General features: G+C 39.4%; 3 protein-coding genes across 3 annotated transcripts in view; all 3 read left to right on the plus strand.

The window, feature by feature from the left end:
• atp8b1 (ATPase phospholipid transporting 8B1) overlaps nt 1-5,722 on the plus strand; it is a 36,144-nt gene extending 30,422 nt beyond the window's left edge. Inside the window, exons 18-26 of the mRNA XM_005725648.2 lie at nt 489-621; nt 792-920; nt 1,010-1,166; nt 1,256-1,479; nt 2,123-2,206; nt 2,428-2,673; nt 2,867-3,005; nt 3,484-3,614; nt 4,113-5,722. Coding sequence (XP_005725705.1) covers nt 489-621; nt 792-920; nt 1,010-1,166; nt 1,256-1,479; nt 2,123-2,206; nt 2,428-2,673; nt 2,867-3,005; nt 3,484-3,614; nt 4,113-4,349 — 1,480 coding nt within the window. The 3' untranslated portion in view covers nt 4,350-5,722. The remainder of the gene's footprint in view (nt 1-488; nt 622-791; nt 921-1,009; nt 1,167-1,255; nt 1,480-2,122; nt 2,207-2,427; nt 2,674-2,866; nt 3,006-3,483; nt 3,615-4,112) is intronic.
• Nucleotides 5,723-8,556: 2,834 nt separating this feature from the next.
• On the plus strand, nt 8,557-10,844 carry LOC102203788 (tripartite motif-containing protein 16-like; the record flags this gene model as incomplete). Its single annotated transcript, XM_013908892.1, has 1 exon — nt 8,557-10,844. A coding segment is annotated over one exon (1,644 nt), but the record flags the coding sequence as incomplete, so codon positions are not given.
• A 1,875-nt stretch (nt 10,845-12,719) lies between these two features.
• LOC102204063 (tripartite motif-containing protein 16-like) lies at nt 12,720-15,016 on the plus strand. The gene has a single exon (XM_013908884.1). It carries the CDS (start codon nt 12,724-12,726, stop codon nt 14,401-14,403), a length of 1,680 nt encoding a protein of 559 aa, XP_013764338.1. The 5' UTR covers nt 12,720-12,723; the 3' UTR covers nt 14,404-15,016.
• The last annotated feature ends 7,579 nt before the right edge of the window (nt 15,017-22,595 follow it).

The raw sequence follows: 22,595 nt of genomic DNA on the forward strand, positions 1-22,595 counted from the left end.
GCCAGCCACCCTTCGGAGGAAGCTCATTTCTGCCGCTTGTATCCGCGATCTCGTTCTTTCGGTCACTACCCACAGCTCGTGGCCATAGGTGAGGTGAGGTTCGACTAGCGGACGAACTCTCCTTTCCAGCACCCTGGCATAGACTTTCCCAGGGAGGCTGAGGAGTGTGATCCCCCTGTAGTTGGAACACACCCTCCGGTCCCCCTTCTTAAAGATGGGGACCACTACCCGGTCCCCATCACAGATGTAAAATTTTCTTTTTAACATGTAACTTGATGATGATGTGTTCCATCATCAAGTTACATGTTAAAAAGAAAATAACTTGATGATGGGACACATCGCCATCAAAACATCAGAAAACAGTGAAATGAAACCATTGCATTCTGTTTCCATTCATATTTAAAGTGTTCCAACCATCTTTTATACTATTTATGGTCCCAACTGTGTTGCAATTGAGCACTGTTATCACCTGTATTGTGTGTCTACAGTGAGAAGCTAACCAGACGTCAGGCCAGCAGAAGGGATGACCCTCAAGCTTACCGTCGAGGCAAAAAGAAAACGGCTGAGCCTTTCTTTCCCGGATCAAACAAAAATGCTCTCATCATCACTGGAGGATGGCTGGTGAGCTTTCTTCAAAAACCAAAACTAAATTAAAGCTACTATAAAAGATGAATTGGTAGTACTAAAAAGCCTAGCCAATGTTATAGTCTAAAGATAAATGTAATATATTGCCTTTAATACGGTTTCCCTGCATGGTTTACATACTAATCTACTCTCTTTATTCTTTTCAGAATGAAATTCTGTATGAAAAGAAGAAGAAACGCCGTCGTCTGCGTCGTCTGCGTCTAAAGAGGCGTCAACCTCCAAGCAACCCTCAGGACGGACAGCCGATGGATGATTGGGAGAAAGAGATGAGACAGGTTTAACAAATAGCTTTGATTATTGTGAGTAAGAAGAATTTTTGTCTTCATGATATTAAATCCAGTGAAATGTTTCTCTCTACTGGTAGATTGACTTTGTGGATATGGCTTGTGAATGCGAGGCGGTCATCTGCTGCCGTGTAACACCGAAACAAAAGGCTAATGTGGTGAGTTTGGTGAAGAAGTACAAGAAGGCTGTGACACTGTCCATCGGAGACGGAGCCAACGACGTCAATATGATCAAAAGTAAGGACACAAGCTAACTGTGCTCACGCCAAGTGTGTAAGATTCTACCAATCTGCTCTAAGATTTCGCCCCGTCCGCTCTCCCTCCAGCTGCAGACATCGGTGTCGGTATCAGCGGTCAGGAGGGGATGCAGGCCGTCATGTCCAGCGACTACGCCTTTGCTCAGTTCCGTTACCTGCAGCGCCTCCTGCTGGTGCACGGGCGTTGGTCTTACATCCGAATGTGCAAGTTCCTGCGTTTCTTCTTCTTCAAGAACTTTGCCTTCACTCTGGTCCACTTCTGGTACTCCTTTTTCAACGGATACTCCTCACAGGTCAGCAGCACTGTGAAAGTCATCCCTTTTGATTTTATTCTGAAAAGAAGGGAATGTTTGTAGTATCATAGCCATCATTAGACTAACTTTTCATGGAGTTTGCCCATTATAACATGTACTTTAACCCTGTGGAAATTGCAAACGTAGTGAGTAGCTCCCACACAAAACACTGAAGCTCATTTCTGTAGAATTTTTAATCCATGTTCAAACATGGCAAAGAGTAAATGTTCTCCTGCTGGAAGACATCCACAGAAAACGCCTTTCACACACACAACCTAATTTCCATTAGTCAACATCAACTTCTCGGTTTAATGTCTAAATTTGTACCTTGGTCCTTTTGCCTAAGGGGTCGTAATGTTAACCTTCAAAGGTTTTTACTGAGCAACACCTAAAAGAATACTTTTAACGGTGCATACATCTGAATGCTCCAGTCGCACAAGAGGCAAGAACAAGATTATGATACTGCAGATGTCTCTCCTACATCTTCAATTCCTCAGCCCACTAAATAGCATGATTGCTTTGGATTAGGTTGTGCAGTGAGAAGTGCAGATTTGTGGTGCTTTACTTCTAAAGTACACACTCAGTGACAGATAATACTGAACAGCAACAGAGACGATAAATGATTGTTTTTTCCTTCCCGCAGATCACCTTTGAAGACTGGTTTATCACACTCTACAATCTGGCTTACAGCAGCTTGCCTGTTCTACTTGTTGGACTTCTTGACCAGGTAAAAGCTGAATTTGTTGTAGACCAAAGAAAAGAGGGCTATTGTATCCTGCATGAATGTAAAAACTAATTATGAATAGCTTTTTTTTTTTTGCTTCATAATTTTCTCATAATTTCATGGCACAAAGACAGAGTTAAAGTTTAGTTGAGTCATTCTTCAGTAGATATTTTTTTCTTAATCTTAAAATTTCTTGAAACCTTCTCTTTCTTTCTCTGTTGTAGGATGTCAACGACAGACTGAGTTTAAAATTCCCCAAACTCTACATTCCCGGTCAGCAGGGGACGTTGTTTAACTACAAAAACTTTTTCATCAGCTTGTTCCACGGCATCTTCGTCTCACTCATCATCTTCTTCATACCTTATGGAGCCTTCCTGCAAACCATGGGGCAAGACGGAGAAGCCCCCTCAGACTATCAGTCCTTTGCTGTCGTTGCTGCCTCGTCCTTGATTTTTATCGTGAATCTGCAGGTTGGTTACACATTTCTGAGCATGTGCAGTGCATAAATTTTCAGTTTTTGCTTTTAGGAATTATAATTCGGATTTTGTGACTTATTTGAAGTATTGATGTTGTCAAAATATGGAGCTACTCAAGAATATTGATATTTGTAATGGCTTTTATGTAAAATATCCTGTCTGTCTTTTCTCCTTCCTGTCTTGTCAGATCTCCTTGGATACCTCCTACTGGACTTTTGTCAACTGCTTTGCAGTTCTGGGCAGCATAGCCATCTACTTTGGGGTCATGTTTGACATCCACAGTGCTGGGATCCATGTCATCTTCCCCTCAGTTTTCACCTTCACAGGTTAGTTGAGCGGTTTGTCTGACTGTTATTCAAAAAGCCAATAAGGGTTGATGACGTATTCTAAAATTCCTGTGTTTGTTGGCCTCCAATTTAAAGCCTGCTTCAGATTAAATCGCTCCTAGAGGATCTCTGGCCAGCTGAAGCTGCAATATCACTGACAAATTACTTGTTGATATATTAAACAATAATTGCATTAAGGCAACTTCATCATTCATTTGTAGCTTTCAGTGTAGACACACCTTACAGCTGTTTGTCAAGAAAAGTTAAGTCTCTTTAACTGCTAAATCCTCTACAAGTTGTCAGTAAGTCAGGCTTTGACAAAAGGCTTTTTATTTTCATTAGCATGAATGCAATAGCCTTCTACTAATAATTTTACCCAATGAGAACCATGTCCAAGTATTGAAGGTCCCCACATAAGCCCCTCATTCTTCATTTCTCTGTTAACGTGTGTGTGTGTATTTATATGTTGTGTTTGTAGGGGTAGCATCAAATGCTTTACGTCAGCCGTACCTGTGGTTAACAATCATCCTTACTGTGGGCATCAGCCTTCTGCCTGTCATCTGCATCCAGTTTCTCTCTAAAACCATCTGGCCCTCTGTAGGAGACAAGGTGAGACCTCTGCCAGTGCAGCAACAAGCCTGCTGGTCATTTTCTGACCCATCGGCCTGAACCCTCTCAGGGAAGGTGGGGGCGTCCTGGGTGATGGGCAATAAGATGCTTGACATACATAAATATATTAATAAACATAAAACAACATAGCTTTATGGGGGTTTTTTTTGTTTTGTTTCTTTCATGCATTGCTTTAAATGTATGATTATCACTTACTAATTCTGGCCACAACTTTATTTCCTAACATTGATGGCAGGACTGTAGTATAGATTATCCTAACCCACCATTCTTACATTACAATTACACAGCATCATTAGGGTGCCGGCTGTATTGCAGAATATGCAAGCGCTCTTTTGTAATTACAAGTTGCTTTTAAGGCTGTATTCTGACCATCTTTTGAAGTAAAATTGATTTCTTCTTTCCATTATAACTTTCTACTGTATTTCCATGGACCCTTCTGCTTCATATATTACCGGCTTATTTCCAATCATCCTTTAGGTCCAGAGAAACAGAAAGAAATACGAGATGGAGCTGAAGGAAGACGACGATAAGAAAAAGCCAGCGCCCTTCCAGCGAGGCCGGCGTTCCCGGCGATCTGCATACGCCTTCTCTCACGCCCAAGGCTACGCTGACCTTATTGCATCTGGGCAGAGCTTTCGACGGCGCCCACGGGCACATGGTGGACCTCAAGAGAGCATCAGGGAGATTCCCCGGAGAGAGGCCGAAAACATCTGAAGGGGCGGGTCTGAGTCTGAGACGGAGCAAAACTGCAGTAGGGGGAGCTGTAAATATTTGGGAGTGCAAAGAGCACTTAGTTATTCTATTGCAGTTTAAGAACATTTTCCCTATAAGGTATTCTGAGCATGCCAGAAGGGAATAAAAGGAAATGAGCTCTCCTGAAGTTTCTTAAATGAAACTCTTCTAAATAGTTTTTCGCTCCTGTCTGTGACCTAGACTCCCCGCCTCCAGATGCACCTCTATGCACAAACTTTGTTGAAATACTAAAGCGAAAAAAGCTCACCGAAAACGACCGTCATTATGAGGTCTGAGGTCACGCAGCATCTGTGTGACTGACAATGTTATTTAACTCAGGATTTTAAAAGAGTTTTATTTTTAGTCAGTTTATCCCTGCTAAGTCTTTCTGTACTGTAACACTAATATAATAATTTTGATTTTGAGTTTTAGCCTTGTGTCTACAGCACACTTGACATATTAGTGTTTTCGTTAAAAGTATAAGAATAATATTTAATCTGTACTGCATTAAGTCAGGCTAAAGCATCGGTTAGTTTGATTTCCATCCGTTGACCTCCAAAGATTTCCCTTCACATTAAGCTAGTGGGCTAAAGTTAAACAAGTCAAGATATCATCTTTTTAATATTTTATTCTACATAATAGTGGGACGTTACTATGCTAGGCAATGCAGGGTGGTCAGATGTTATAAAGTGTGTCTTAATTTAACAGTGAGATGTGAATGGTGATCTTTTCTCCTCTGCAGCATCAAACCAGGTATACTTAAGAGTAATCACTAAATTAAGGTAGTTCATGCTTGAAATCTTTTAAATACCTCTTTCCAAGTTGGATCCTTGTTTTGTTCAGTGCCTTACATAAAAAAAAACAAACCACACTTTCCTCCTCCAACAATCTTCAGAGCTTACTTCAGAAATAGAGCAAGGGTTGGTCGGTTTATCTTCATTTGATTAACTTTTACTAGTTTGTACGTTGCTTTCTGTTTTTACAAATTATTCCAAGTTAACTTACATGTTCTTTAGGTTCAAACAGGAGAATTATCTTAGTGTGAGTGGGTATGTGTGTGTGTGTATGTGTATGTTTGTTTCATTTTGTTTACAATCAACCCAAAGAAAAGGTTTTTTTTCCAGTCCTCTAATCAGGTTTAGAATATTGAGGAGCCAAGACTGATGATAGTTCCTGTTCTGACTGTTACTGTATCTTTTTCATGCTAGTGTTACTGTCCACAGATGATGTCTTTTTATTCCTGAATGAATGGAACAGTCGATCAGGACTGCTGTTAGGTAAAAGCAGCAGTATGGTCTTTGATGTATGATGGTGTTTTATCATGTGGTTGTTAATAAAAGCCAAGGGCACACTTAGCAATCTGAAATGTGTCTTTATTTAAATTTTAATTTGAGTATTGCCTACCTCTTGTTTTCTCTATGCTCCTCTTTTCTGCAGTCTCTCACCCTCCCAAACTGGTCAAAAACAGATTCCTGCCAGTACTTCAACTTTGTTCTAATGAAGGTGTCTTCCTGGCAGAAGTGCTTTCTTACAAGAGAGATAATGTATAAGCAATCTTCTTAGTCCGAGCTCTGTTGAGCTGAGTCTTCCTTTAACCTTAACTAGTAATGACTTAATGAATTTATTCACAAATCAAATAATAATCATCTCACAAATCTATCATTACATACAGCAAACTTCAATACCACTGCTATTTATTTAGTGTCTCTCTGACAGAGCTTTCTGAGTGAAATTCAACCATTACTTCCCGCAGACAGTCAACACGTCTGTTAGAACCCATTCCTTCAAAAGTGCTCAAAGAAATCCTACCACTAATTAGTCATGTTTGAGAAGCAATAATCTCTCTGTTAATGGGCAACGTGCCACAGGCCTTTAAAAGGCCGTAATTAAACCATGACTTGGCTGTCCCAATTCGAAGGCTGCTCGAAATGCGGCCCTCAAATGCGTCCTCCTTTTCCCTGAATTTTAAGGACGTGGCGGTGTAGACTTCATCGTGGCCCAACATATCCCAGAATGCATAGCGCGGCGGTGGGTGTGGATAATTTTGCCGAAAAAAAACTGCGGATGAGGGGCTCCCGAAGAGAAAACTTTAAGTATGTACTGAATATTATGTCACTTATTTATGTGCAAATGTTTAATAACGCAGAACATTAAAACATTACTGTTGGCCACATGTCGGCAAAGTTATGTGACATTAGTGACGTTTGTACTAACTTGGTTTTAAAGCCTTTACTTTAAATATACGCCGTTCATTAGCTGAGCTTAATCTTAGAGAATGATCAAAGCTCATGTAGAAACAAACAAACAAATGAACAAATTATGTTCTCCTTCATTTCTGTCAAACAAAGCTGTATGAAACGTTTCCAGCTGTTAGTATCATGGTTGCTCGGCAACCTGGGCAGCGCGACGGAGGCTAGACCGTCCCATTTCACAAGCCTCGCACTTCCGGCCTTAGCGGTCTTTGAGTACGCGGCCCTTGTGGACCGTTAAGGCTGCGTACTTTAAGGCTGCAGACCCTGAATTGGGATACAGCCTGCGTGTGTGCTTAACAGCGTCTTCTTCACACACTGTTAAATATGCAGTTCCACAGGATTTAGTGCCAGAACAGGTTCTGTTTACATCATACATGCTTTCCTTAGGCAGTATCATTTGAAGGGATAATATACATTTTCACTGCTAAACAAGGATCCCCAGCTTAGTCAAACTGCAGGAATGTCATAAAGATCTTGATGACCTGTATATTCTTGCTGCTAAATTCAGATAAAACTGAGGTTATTGTATTCTCTCTCTTTTGCAAGGGCAGGTCTGTCCAGTCTGAGCATCGCCTTTAATGTGGACTCTACAACATTTTGAAGTGTATGTAGGTGCACTTCTGCCACTGACAAAGCTATGTCCAGATGAACAGAATCAACTTTTTGGGATTTTCTTACTGGGGTGATTGAGCATGCATCAAGCTGTAGGTGCAGGTTGTAGTTTACACAGGTCACACTCCCCTCACATTCCCTCCCTCTCTTCAGAATCCCAACCAACGTTTTATGAGATGGTGCCTCCTTCTTCAGTCATATGATCTCGATGTTCAATATATAAAGGTGCACACAATGTTTTGGCTGATGCACTATCGAGGGCTGTGTCTCGGTACTATTCTTTTCAATTTTTTGGTAAAATGTTAACTTCTTTCTGCTTCCATATGCCTCTATAGGAAGAAATGGGGCTGAGATGAAGGAAGTTCAAAAGTTTAAACCAGCTTTGTAGATGGCTAGCTAAGCCATATTTTTATTGGTGGGAGTGTGATGGCCTTGTAGCACTGCTATTGTCACCTTTGTGTTTTGGGTTAGATTGTTAAAGTATCCAGCTGCACCTGTAAGGTGGGAGTGACGGGAGTATATCATCTGTCACACACACTCTCTCTGGGAGGCGGTTGCCAACATGTTTTTGTTACATGCCTCTTTTTACAACATATTGCACAAACCTTTACAAGCATCCATACATACACTTACATACTTACCATTACTCATTACCTCTATAGTTACATGCTTTTATTCAATGCAATCATTTTTTGAAAAGGATATTATTTAAGGAGGGAAATGTCCTCAGTTTCACCTTCATGAAATCTTTTGGTGGTTATTTACATTTGTATTCATATATTTGTCTTTAAAATTTTACACAAGTAAACGGGAAAGTCACTTTTTATTCCTGCTTTAAAACATTTTAACGTAGAGCTTAATTAAAAATCCTTTAGCTTTGTTATTTTGGAATATTGTACAAAGATTTTTGGATAAAATACATGAACCGATTTGAGAAATAAGAAGAGATTCATGCATGATCGCTTTTAAGTGCGAATAATAACAAGGTTGAAGGTTAATCTTGAATAAGCAATAAGTTATGGTCCATGAGTCTTTAATCTGTTTCTTTCACACACTTTCACTCAGATCAGATGTTTCAGTTCAGACGGACACTGATCTTTGTAACACAGAGAAATAAGCTTCCTGCTTTCCAAACAAACACTCCCACTCGGTCCACATGTTTCCTGTTCCTATACTTAGATCTACAAGTTTACAGATGGGTGTGACCAGCATGGTGTGCACGTAAACCCCATTCAGTGCATGTGAACAGAAGGAATGAGAGTCAGTTTTGTTTCTTTGTATGACAAAAGTGAAACTATTTCACAATCATAGTCTCTGACCGGTGAAATGGCGCAGGGAGGAACCCAGTGAAACAGGACAAACTCTGCTGTTCGATCTGTTTGGATCTCCCGAAGGATCCGGTGACTATTCCCTGTGGACACAGCTACTGTATGAACTGTATTCAAATCCACTGGGATAAAGAGGATCAGAAGGAAACCCACAGCTGTCCTCAGTGGAGACAGACCTTTGCACCGAGATCTGCTCTAGGGAAAAACACCATGTTGGGAGAGTCAGTGGAGGACCTAAAGAAGACTTCAGTCAGCGCTTATTCTGAACTTGAAGATGTGAGCTGTGATTTCTGCACTGACACAAAGCTGAAAGCTGTCAAGTCCTGTGTGCAGTGTCGGGTCTCTTACTGTGAGCAGCACCTCCAGCCTCACTATGAATCCCCTGCCTTTGAAAAACACAAGCTGGTGGACCCCTCCCAGAAGCTTGATGACCATGTCTGCTCTCATCACAGTGAAGCTATGAAGATTTTCTGCCGCACTGATCAGCAGTGTATCTGTTGTCTGTGCTCCAAGGTTGAACATAAAGGCCACGACACAGTCCCAGCTTCAACAGAAAGGAAAGAGAAACAGAGAGAGCTCGAGGTGAGTCAGCAAAACATCCAGCAGAGAATTAAAGAAAAGGAGAAAGACGTGAAGGTGCTTCAGCAGGAGGTGGAGGCGATCAATCAGTCTGCTGATAAAGCTGTGAGAGACAATGAGAAGGTCTTCGAGGATCTTGTTTCACTCATCAAAAAAAGAAGCTCCAATCTGAAGCAGCAGATCAGATCTAAGCAGAAAAATGAGTTGAACAGAGTCGGGGAGCTACAGGAGAAGCTGCAGCAGGAGCTCGCTGAACTGAAGAGGAAAGGGACAGAGCTGGAACAGCTGTCATGCACACAAGATCACATCCACTTCCTACACAGTTACCCTCTTCTGTCGTCTCTAAGTGAATCCACAAACTCGCCCAGTATCAATATTCACTCACCGTGTTACTTTGATGAAGTAACAGCAGCTGTATCAGAGGTCAGAAAGAAACTCGAGAATACTATTAAACTTGAGTGGACCAAGATCTCACTTAAAGTGACCAGTGCGGAGTTTTTACTCCTACCGGAGCCAGAACCCAAGACCAGAGCTGACTTCTTGCAGTATTCACGTCAAATCACACTGGATCTAAACACTGCACACCCACAGCTGATATTATCTGAAGGCAACAGAGTAGCTAGATTGACGATAAAAAAACAGCTGTATCCTGATCATCCAGACAGATTCACTCAAAGACAGCAGGTTCTGAGCAGAGAGAGCCTGACTGGACGTTGCTACTGGGAGGTGGAGATGGGACCAGCTAGTGCTACAGTTGCAGTCACATACAAGGACATTAGCAGAAAAGGAGATGAAAGTGAATTTGGATGCAATGACAGATCTTGGGCTTTAGAAAATTCAGTTGAATTTATTCACAACAGCATGAGCAACACCATCTCGGGTCCTCGGTCTGCTAGAATTGGAGTGTACCTGGATCACAGTGCAGGTGTTCTGTCTTTCTACTGGATCTCTAACACCATGACTCTCCTCCACAGAGTCCAGACCACATTCAGTCAGCCGCTCTATGCTGGACTCAGTGTTTATGGTTGTGGTAATTCTCTGAAATTGTGTGAACTCAAATAGATGGGCAGGAGAAAGAGTAACTGTGTCACTCTGTGTAGTGTTATTTTACGATGTACCTACTGTAATCAGTCGTTTCTTGTAGATTTTACCAGGATAGAATAAAAGCTTTACACCATAATACTGTCAGCAGCTGGTTGCCATTCAAATGTTATTTGAACATGTCTTAGTGTTGACATAATTTATCACAGCTATTGTCCACATATATAGCTGCAGAACCAGTCAAAGGTTGAATACAGTCATAGTGGGGAACACTATTTAATTTTCTTTTTCAGTTATTTTCCATGTTTTATACCAGGAGTATAAAAATGACCCCATTACTAACGAACAACATGTGGAGCTTTTTATGCCATACTGTGCAGAAAAGTATCCCTACTACCAAATATGTTACGTTTGGGATAAATCAAAAGTCCACTAAGAGGAAAATTAAACCACAAATGAACCTTTATGAGTGATCAAGATGATTAGAAATTTCCCTTTAAACTATCTCTCTACCACCACTGATGTTCTGTTAGGAAATTTACTTGTTTAGAACAAATTTGCAGAAGCTTGTTTTATGTATTATTATTATAATTAAACTTGACCAAACCAATGATTGGTACTGTATCTGTTAGGGTGTTGGAGTTTACTTAATATCTGTGAATCAGGGTTTTGTTTCCTCATTTGTAAACTAATATTTGTTTGTGTTCATGCTTACCCTTCTCTCCAGTGCTTCTTTTTCTGCTTTTGCTTTTGCTTTGCTGATTTGTGTTTCTTTCCTCCGTTCTAATTACTTCATATTTCATAAACCTTGCCTGTGGATTTCTGATTTGTCTACTCGGGGACAATTTCCCTCTATTATTATTGTCTGCCTGGCTCTTATTGATTGATTTGCACTGGTGCTTTTCCTTGTTAGCCTATAACTTTTGGGCCTTTTTATCTTCTTAGTAATTCACATCATCTGAGTGCTGGAAATACTTATTCTTTTTGTTCTTTTCAGCCTTTTCTTCCACATTGGGTTCTCATTTTGCAAAAACATGGGGTACACCTGTACTAAAACATTAAGATTGAGTAAATTAGGTTTGCTCAATTTAATGTAACTTTAGGTTTTAAAGTTATTTGTTTGTGAAAATACTGCTGATGTAAATAATATACAGTGCACAGTTATTGTTGCTGTGGGAAACCTGACTAGGGATTTGGTTTTCTTTAACATAAATAAAATTTGTACTATTTGAATGCATATAATCTTTTTTTTCTGTTTGTGTTCCTGTTGATGTTCATTAAAGTGTTTCGAAAGGGTAAAAACTGTGAATTAAAAACAGCAGGAGAGCAAATGTGCATCGGTAAGGCCTGATTAACTTTGAAGCTGATTTAAGTAGTTAAAGGCATTAAATATGTACATTAAATGAATAAACATCCAACATGACACAGACGTGGAGGATTCCTCGACAATTAGATGTTTTATCAGGTTCATCTAGAGAGAAGAAAGTATCTTAATGCTGAAATAAAGGACGTGATTGACAATGGGACTGCAGAGCCATCTAGTTCTAGCTCAGTGTTTGCTTTCAGACTTTAGATAGTGAAGACTGACTTACATGTATGGAAGGTTGTGTCATTCAGGTAGAGGCTGTAAAGTCCATCAGTAAATTTGATTCATTGAATTCCTCAAATCTCATTGTTTACTAGAGTTTGGATTTACTGTATGAGTTATGAGTGTTATGATGCACCTGACTCAGCATGAACTATGACCTTTTATCTGACATTTGAAGGTGAAATGTTAAAAGCCTTATAATGGTCCTGAGATTGATGTTAAATGACAAAATTCATGAATTCAGGAGATCACTAAAATCAGAGAAAGAGACAACAGTCTTGACATCTTTGCTGTGAATAGAAAGTTCAAAACCAGTCTTCTATAAACAAATCAAAACTACATCTAATATAACTTATACTTTTAAAGGCCACTTTGAAGAAGATATAACATTTAAAAGATGAAGTAAAATGTTAATATTTTGAAAATGAATGGATGCATAAATGAATGAATCAATTGTGTTGGTGAACAAAATCGCAGATAGCTGATTTTAAGTGAAAATAATGAATTGTGCCTCACCCACACAATAACTGCTAGTTCTATAAGTTTGGAAGTGGCATCTGTTCAGTCATAAGACTAATCTTTAATCCTCTTTAACTCATAATACAATGAAATTGGTGCAGTTTAGTCACAGAGAAGCTAAGTTGCTAAGCTTATTGTGCTCTTACTCTCAAACACACACTCTTGACAAACTTTGATCTTTGTTTGATGAGGAAGGAATTAGCCCCTCCCCCCTCATTCCTGTTATATAGAAAAGTCAGTCCCATTCATTTCAGGTGTTTTCTGTTCCTGCCCTGTTCACAGATCTGCAAGTTTACAGATGAGTGTAACCGGCATGCTGTGCTCTGACATGCCAGTCAGTGCGTGTTAGAAGCTGAAATGAAATAACTGCAGCTCAGCCCTATTTTTCTGGTAAGACGAAAGTGAAACTATTTCACAATCACATTCTCAGAGGTGAAATGACGCAGCGAGGAGCCCAGATAAACCAGGACAAACTCTGCTGTTCGATCTGTTTGGATCTCCTGAAGGATCCGGTAACTATTCCCTGTGGACACAACTACTGTATGAACTGTATTCAAATCCACTGGGATGAAGAGGATCGGAAGAACATCCACAGCTGTCCTCAGTGCAGACAGACATTTGCACCGAGGACTGCTCTGGGGAAAAACACCATGTTGGCAGAATTAGTGGAGGACCTGAAGAAGACTGGACAAACTGCTCCTGCTACTCACCGCTATGCTGGACCTGAAGATGTGAGCTGTGATGTCTGCACTGAGAGAAAGCTGAAAGCTGTCAAGTCCTGTCTGCAGTGTCTGGTCTCTTACTGTGAGCAGCACCTCCAGCCTCACTATGAATCCCCCGCCTTTAGGAAACACAAGCTGGTGGACCCCTCCCAGAAGCTTCAGGACAATATCTGCTCTCATCACAATGAAGCTATGAAGATTTTCTGCCGCACTGATCAGCAGTGTATCTGTTATCTGTGCTCCATGGATGAACATAGAGGACACGACACAGTTTCAGCTGCAAAAGAAATGAGTGAGAAGCAGAGAGAGCTCGAGGTGTGTCAGGAGAAAATCCAGCGGAGAATTAAGGACCAAGATAAACACATGCGGGTTCTTCAGCAGAAAATGAAGGCCATAAGTCAATCTGCAGATAAAGCTGTAAGGGACAGTGAGATGATCTTCACAGAGCTTATCTGCCTCCTAGAAAAAATAAGGTCTGATGTAAAGCAGCAGATCAGATCTAAGCAAAAAAAGGAGGTGAGTCGACTTACAGAGATTCAAGAGAAGTTGAAGCAGGAGACTGTTGATCTGCAACAGAAGAAATCTGAGTTGGAACAACTCTGTCACATGCAGGATTACATCACCTTTCTACAAAAGTATCCCTCACAGCCAAGCTTGACTTTCAGTGAGAAGCCACCCAGCATCAGTATTCACCCTCTGTGTAACTTTGATGATGTGACAGCTTCTCTGTCAAAAATCAGGGAAAAGATGCAGGACATACTCAAAGGACAATGGACCAAGCTATCAGCAACAGTGAGTGAGTGTGATCAGTCACAAAGAGAACACACAACTAGAGAGGAATTCTTAAAATATTCACAACATATCACACTGGTTCCAAACACAGAAAGCAAGATTTTAATATCTGCTAGCAAGAAAAAAGCAAGTACTACACAAACACAAAATGTTTGTATGAAAGTGGTCATGTTAGCACAATTAGGCTCTCCAGAAAGAAGAAAAATGTCTCATTTTTGTGTCCTAAGTAAAGAGAGTTTGACTGGCCGGTGTTACTGGGAGGTGACGTGGTCTGGGACTGTTGCAGTAGCAGTCACAAACACAAACAGACTACCAGTTTATGGATTTGGGAATGATAACACATCTTGGGCGCTATATAGTATAGGAGATAAATTTGAATTTAGACATGACAACATCAGGACTCACATCTCCACATGTCAGTCCTCCACTATTGGAGTGTATCTGGACCACAGTGCAGGTACTCTGTCCTTCTACAGTGTTTCTGACGACATGACTCTCCTCCACAGAGTGCAGGCAACATTCACTCAGCCGCTCTATGCAGGATTTTTTGTTGGTTATGGATTATCTGTAGTTGAGCTCAAGAAGACAGCAGTCATTAGATGAGATTGTAAAGATTAGTTTCTTATTTTGGACTAATTAAGTTTTTGTTAAACACACTCACTTATGTCATCTTGAAGTTTATAAATTGGATGTAAACTGTAAAATATGATAACATAGAAACGTGATTTTCTAGTGCTAGCCCCCCTGCTCCACAGCTCTCCGTCTCTAATTAAAAATTTTACACTGATTAAAGTTTACTGTAAGAAAGGGAAAGGGCATTTGTATACATCTTGGTTGGACTCAATTGAAATGACACTTCTAATCACTTTTATATATGCATTTCCTTTATTTAAGTTCCAAATATGATGGTGCCCTAAAATGAAAGAGGTCTGAAAATTTCTGGTCAAACTGAAATGTAAACACAGGAATAACAAACTCCCTAAATATGTGAATTTCATCCATCAGTCCATTCAGAGCTGCAAGGCTGTCACAGGGCAAGCAGTAGGGTACATCACCATCACCAATCACATGTATGACTGAGTTTTCATTTTAAATAGCATTCTAACTAATTCTAACTATTGGAAGAAATAAAGGTCTTTGTCATAGCCGTCATGGAAGACACTGTCACCGATATCTGCAGTTATAAGTAGAGATGGACCGATCCGATATTACGTATTGGTATCGGTCCGATACTGACCTAAATTACTGGATCGGATATCGGAGAAAAATAAAAAATGTAATCTGATCCATTAAATATCACAAAAGCACCTCACAAAACTTGCAACACGCCGTAACTCACCTCAGAACGTTAGCACGTCGGAGCAGTATGCATCACGTGATAGAGCGGCTGTGGCATGCGGGACCTGTGGCGGTCTGGATAGCATTTGGAGCTTCGCTAGCAACCCGGCATTTCATCTCCGACAAAGTTATCCCCGAGAGAAGTAAAGCAAGTGTGTAAGTCCATCTCTGAATGTTTGTAAAGCATTCCTGCGTTAAGCTTAACAAGCGATATATGGAGCGACTGCCTCTTCTTGCTGCTACTTCAATCATGAAACTGCTTAATGCTCAGCTGATCGGCTTTTCTGTCACGAGTCTGTCTCTCTTGTTTGTTTTTGGCCCACTTTGCACCAGAAAGAGGAAACCAGCGGCTGAACAACAGCAGCACGTTTAAGCTTGATCAGCTGTTGTTAGAATGTATTTAATATTACTTTCTACTCCAGGATCCTTTTCTACGTAGCTGACGCTGGTAACTGTGCAGGGGCGGATCTAGCAAAGTTTAGCCAGGGGGGCCGATAGGGCATTAACAGGGAAAAGGGGGCACAAAGACATACTTTTCTTTCTTATTCTCATTTCAAATGTCTAGCTTTTAATAAATAATTATCTGACACCCAAAGTTTTAATTTGATGTAAAATGAATAGAAGTCAATTACTGTATATAGTAACTATTAAGTCTAATATACCCTAGTAAGCTGTAGTACCTTTTCCTTTGGGAAGGTACCATCTGTGCAGTCTGCAATTTTGTTGAAGAAAGATGTTGAATCTATTTAATATTTCTTGAAAAATAATTGATTTCTGTGCTTTTTTTTCACACTGCATCAAATTAAGGTTGATTACATCGATTAAGCATCATGAGGTGGCGCGTGAGGGGTGGTTCCCTATTTTTTTATTTTTTTATTTTTGTTGTTGCTGGGAGTTGGAACCCTATTAGTTAGGTTGCTTAATATTTACGCTAAGTACTCTTTAAAATACCAGAATAGGGAGGATGGTGTAGGTTTAAGTTTATTAGATTGATCAGTATTGCTGAACTATGAAATATTTTTTTTTGCATACAGGTATAACAGAATAGCTTTAGTGTAGTTGTTGTTTTAAACTTGAGTATGAACTTATACAAAATGCAGCAAGATATTAAAAAAAAAAACAGTTTTGTTGATTAAAAAACACTATATCGGATTCATATCGGTATCGGCAGATATCCAAATTTATGATATCGGTATCGGACATAAAAAAGTGGTATCGTGCCATCTCTAGTTATAAGTGAGATATGCGTTTTTGGTATCTTACATTATTTGGTTCATATTTCATTGATTTGTACATATATTTCTTTTGACAAAGCAGTGTTTAAGGTTTATAAATGCATGTTTGTGTTTTGACCTGAGTGCAACCACTGAAATAAGCAGCACCCTGCGTTTAAATAGAGCAGTACTGTTTGCACCCTCTTGATGTCACTGCATGACTGCATTTGTCTCTCTCAGCTTTGCTTTCATTATAATTCTCACTTCAGTGAAGAATCAGCGCCACCAGTGAGAACAGCCAGCATTATTAATATTTTCACATATATTACTGCATCTTTTTGTGATTGAGAGGTTTAAAGATTTTTTAGTAGTAGTTTAACGTTGCAAGCTTTGACATGTTTGGTATATGTTTAACTACGACAATAACGTTATTAAATTATTCTTTCACAACATTTTCCAGTCACAATCACTTCTCCATTAGAGGTTCAACCTTCAAATATATATATTTTTTGTTGTTTATTGTTTTTTTTGTTTTTTTTTATCTTAATTGAAATGAGAATTGCAATAGTGACAAACATAAAAACTGATGTTTTCTGGGGACACAAACTATTTATAAGACTTACAAAACTTCAATGCTGTACTGCTGCATAGACGTTTTCTGATTGTTTTCTTCATTTATTTATTCTGCTAATGTCTTTCAAACTAGAGTTGACTTTACTCATTTTATTTATCTACCTGTTAATATTATTACCATTGTTGTTGTTGTTGTTGTTGTTGTTGTTACAGGATTCTTGCCTCCTTTGCATTCCAGTCTATGGTAAAAAAACAAAAACACTTTTTTAATGGTTCTGTTTCTGTTCATTATAAAAGATTTCCTCCTTTATCTTTTATCTATGACACATATTCCAAAATGTTTTAATGTATACACTTTTATTTTCAGCAATTTTTAAGCAAAACTGCAATTGTCTGTGTTCCTTTGGGTTTTAAGTGTCTGCCTGATGTTTTCGGCTGCAGTACACTGTAAGACATGATTGACTGCAAAACTTTAGTATGTTGTGATTAGAAAACTTAAATTAAAATTAAAATAATTACCTTAAAATTAAAGCTTGTAATGTCAAAAAATATGCATACTGAATATTTCCAGAGTCATAAATACAGCTCACCTCAGGAAGGCGCCAGTCACTAAAAAAACAAAACCAAAACTAAAAATTGTAGGGGAAGTAGACTGACAAATTTATGACAGCAGATATGCTATGCTTGTATCATCAGTACAGTCAACTGACTGGCCTGAAACCTACATTTATTCAAGGGAAAAATAAGTGAAATTCATAACAAAATGTGTAACTGATTTTACAGCAAGGAATACAGAAAATGTTTTGCTGTAAACACACTGTGGAATGAGGTTAATCGTGACTGTAATGCTGCATTATGTGCATATTCTTTTATTACCACGATATGATAAATGCAGACTATAAAGTGCATTAAAAGCACTATTACAGCTGTATGCCTGGTATATATTTTCAAAGAAACAATCTGTCCAACCAAACTTTAAATAAAGTTTTTAAAAAGAGCAACTCCAACATTAAGGCTTTGCTTTGGCCTTCAAAGGTATCAAATAAGTTGAGAGAACAATCCTGTATGAATGACCAGGCTGCACCAGACTTTTAAAAGTTGAAATTTGATTCAATTCATCTCTACAACCAATCAAATTACCGCTGTAACTACGTCAACAGCATGTTAAATCATCTTTTTTTGGCCGCTATCTCTCAGTCTCTCTGTCAAATCTGCATCAGTTCCACATCAGAGGCCTCCAGGCGGACGCAGATAATGCTCTCCATATTTACAGTGGCAGGAGGATTGGGAGGTTTTTGACTAGATCCCATTTGTGTGAACCTATTAGTGCAGAGCGCTCTGAGCTCCCTCTGATACGCCTCTGAGATTAGGCAATGGTATTACTGTAAGAGGATCGACTCGCCTCGAGGTGAGGGCCGAATATACAGAGAGAGAGAGCGAGAGGAACACACACAAAGACGGGAACATGCTCACACAGATAGGACCACACACTCCCCAGGAAAAGAAAAAAAAAATCAGGATCTGGCAGTGAGAGCGGAAAAAAGAGAGGGAGGAACACACACACACACACACACACACATTTTAAAATAATGAACTGAAACCAAGGGCCCGCACTGATAACAAGGTGCATGATGATCCTCAATTTTAAGATGCTAAATTTCCAGTGATCACTCTCCTGAACACTGATAAGTGTGACTGAGCAACTATTTGGAGGAGGAGATCTAACATGATTGTCTCAATATCAGCTAAATCTAATCAGTCACATGCACGCTGCAGGTTTAATCTGCAATTAAGCTTATGGCACTTTTAATATCCTAAAACTGAAATAAAGAAAATAAGACTGGTATATGTTTAAATCTTTACATAAAGGTATGTATTTCTGTCAGGCATTAATTAGAACCCTTACCTTGTTTTGTTCGTTCTCGCCTTATTTACAACGTTTTGCAGTTTATTTTGTGGGGAACTAATACTATGAAAAAAAAAAAGCAATACATCAAATGTACAAATGCTAAACAAACTCAGTCATACCCCAATTACACATCTACTGTAATTAGATACTGCATTCAGTATAATAAGATAAAAAAAAACTGCTAAACTACTATATTTACACATAGCAAGTTATATCATGATAATGAAGCAAAGCACTGAACTCAAAAAAAAGGTACTTATCAAATCTTTTACATTGTGTTAATTTATCACGGCATCATTTGATGCTCATTAGAGAGGAAATTTTAATCTGAAGTCAAGCCACATGTTTCATTCCCTGAATGCTTTTGGAGTTGGAGCAACTTCCTTTTAACTGTCTTGAAAACAGGTACTGACATACAATACTTGGCTACATGAAATACTACATGAAAGCATGGGGAATATGAAGAGTGAATCATGTCCTGACCTCCTCCCTAGACCTATTTGGGCTACTAAGATTGGTCAGTGACATGACATTTCCAAACCTGTAGGGAGTGTAGGGTGCCAAGTACCTGACGTGATGTGGCTGAAGTCCCTGGTATGCTTTCTTAATGTGCAACAAATGTTTCTCTAATGAATTAAAACAATGTAATTCTAGGGTTTTGTTATATTGATTTTTGGTTGTGGTTCTGATTTTGTTTTTCTATTCTCCCCAGTGTTTCCTCTGCGCCTGTGTTATATTGAGTGTGTCTTCTTGTCTCTGGGTTTAAGATGTGAATTTTAGTTGCTTCCTGTTTTATTTCAAAAGTTGTTTTACATCTTGTATCTTGTTTTGGGTTTTACTTCCTTTATGTCTGACTGGAAACACTTATGCTCACCTGATTTCTATCTAGATTTCCATCTATCCACTGATAGATATTTGACTTTGTTTAAAGTGTTATTTTTTCCCTCCTACTTTAGTTTTGCTCCTTATGTTGGTTTTTTGACTTTGCCACTGTTTCGATTTTGCTTATTTGCTTGCCAGAGTCTTGCAACTTTTAGCTTGAGATTAATTTTTTTCTCCTTGCACCACTTTGTAGAAAACTGATGAAACATGTTGCATTGGAATCGAGTTTGATAGCAGTGCAGATTTGCTGCAGACATTTGCCCCGAGGTTCCTGCCTCCTATAGAAATATTTTGACTAGAATGTCCAGAAGCCCCTTGTGGGCTTGTGTGGTGAAACCAGTCTAACAACGTTATATTTTTTATTAGATTGAATATTTGGTCTATGATGTCCAGTGTTTGACAATATTTGTTTAAAAATAATAAAAAAATTATCATTTATAGTTTTGTCAAATTTTTTACAAGGCATTGCACTGTTAGTGTGACTGTTTTCACTGCTTTCACAGTCTGTTTACGATCCAGCAAACCAGTTTATACGACTTTCTGCAGTGAATTGATGGGCCAAGGGCTACATGGTTATATTGGACACTGATAAAATGCCCACCTCCTCATCACGTATCTGTTATTTTATGCAAAGTCTGTAACCGTCACATAAACTAGCTGCAATCCAGTGAAATAACAATCAAATATTAGCATAGAAAGACACATGGCTGGAGTAGCCAGAAGTTCATAAAGGAGCCACATTCTCTGTATGCGCTGATAAAAAAAAAAGGTGCTCTTTGTGGTGATCAAAATGAAACAGCTAATCAAATATTGTTTTAAGTACCTAAACCAGGGGCTTGTAAAATATTTCATGACTCATTGCCTTCTTAGGAAGCAAGTATCGTTTCCGAGGTTGGCTTGGAGAAATGAACACATCTAACACTAGGTGGTTTTCACACAGACACTGCAGCACAAAACTTGGACATGATCTTACAGAGCTGTAAAGAAAACAACTGTGAGAAACCAACTGTGGCAACTGTCAAATAACTACAACCACATGACAGGGACACCAGCACAAACTTCATCCAGAATCAAATCACTACTTTGTACCAGCGACACACACCATGTCTCCTCCTTATTACTGGAACGTATAAAAGATCTTTGGGCACAAGAAGCACACAAAGGTGATACCACCCCACCTCCATCCTGATAGAAACAGTGCTTTTCTCCCATCACTCAGAACTCAAAGCATTCTGATACTGTCTTGTTGTTTACCCGCAATCTTCCCTGACATATCTACCATCTTACTTAATTTGAGAAGAAGTGTTTATAATAAGGGAAAAAGTTAATAAGGCTGGAGAAGCCAACAGCCGGGCGAGACTGAAGAATGAAAAATGTTTCTCCCACTGAAAACATTAAATCCAGATGTACAAAATGAGCTTCCTGTGTTTGTCGTGTAGTGCTCTGTGTATCTCCCTTTGGTCACTCCTTACTCCTCCCTTTTGTATAAATAGTCCAGTCTTAAGCTGGGCAAACACTGTGCGATTTTTTTAGTCGCGTTATTCAGCTCCTGCTCAAACTGCACAACTAAATCGCAGGGGTTAGAAGTTCGTAGGTCACGATCACACGATCACGGGTCTCACACTATACAGCCCGATGCTCTGAGGCAACCTGAGTGCTCACACTCTGCGTCCATAACATGAAGCTTATAACACAAAGTCTGTCTCTCGCTCTCTGTTTTTTACTGACACAGACACACCACTGCCATCAGCTTTGCTAAATTGCTAATGAAAAACATTGATCAGGCAGCTGTGATTGAGCAGCAATGTCCATCCAACTATTTTCACGGTTGTTGCGGTCGTGATAATTTTGTGAGGCCACATCGAAAAGGCTCGGATGAGCTTGCCAAAGTTATACAAGTTGGGCTTCCATCGCTTGTGTCCAGATCACACACTGCACCGCCATGCTACTCTGTCTTTTTTACTTCCATTTCTGTGTTTGCACGTGTGCAGTGTGAGAAGTTGCGTTAAACTGGCTCGTGGCACTACTTCAACAGTGCGATACCCTCACGAGGGGCGACCAGGACTTCAAACAGGTTTGATTGTCTTGTGACTATACGATTGCTGATCAGGAGCTGGTCATGAGGTGTTAATCGCTTCTCATTACCCCATGTATACATGATGCATAATACACGATTAAGGTGAAACTCAGGCCGATCCCCAAAATGGTCATGTGACTGAAAAATCTTCTCTAAATGAGCCAAAAATCATACAGTGTATGCTCAGCTTTACCCTCAGTCTTCGTCACAGCATCAATTATGATTCCCACATTTGTTCCTCAGGTGCAGCCTGGCATTTTTCCTTGCCCTTCACATCTTGTGGATTTACAATGTCACTCTCTGATTTATTTAAGGACTTACATTAAAACTAATGCTTCTAGTCTCCTGTATTTGGGTCCTAACTTTTACATGACACTCATCTGCATTAAACCTGCAGCCAGCTGCATCAATATCACATTACTGTTACTGACAATCAGCCAGATAACATGCTTCCGGATGTGTGGGCTTAGGCATTTTAACAGTGAAGCTGTCATACTAGACATTAAAGAGTGCATTAGGCACATTTTCAGAATTTTCGTCAACTTCCATGCTCATTCTGTTTGTTAACAAATATTTTTATTAAAAGTTCATGCTTGTGGGTTACAGCAAGCATTTGTTACAACTTTTCTTTGTTTTGCCATCGATTCACCTCTATCTGGACATTGCATCCAGGTAATACCTGAAACCCAGAAATATGGTAACATCAGTGAAAAGTACTGAAAAAGAAATTAGCAAACAGGATATAAATAAGCCAAAATCTTATGTAAACTGCATTTTCAAAAAGCCACCCATGTTAAAAAGG

Source organism: Pundamilia nyererei, unplaced genomic scaffold, assembly GCF_000239375.1.
Source record: "Pundamilia nyererei isolate P.nyererei 1_Seehausen unplaced genomic scaffold, PunNye1.0 scaffold00016, whole genome shotgun sequence".
NCBI classification, from domain to species: Eukaryota; Metazoa; Chordata; class Actinopteri; order Cichliformes; family Cichlidae; genus Pundamilia; species Pundamilia nyererei.

Coding starts and splice junctions, on each gene's coding strand:
- LOC102204063 (XM_013908884.1), top strand. CDS start 12,724: ATGACGCAGCGAGGAGCCCAGATAAACCAGGACAAACTCTGCTGTTCG.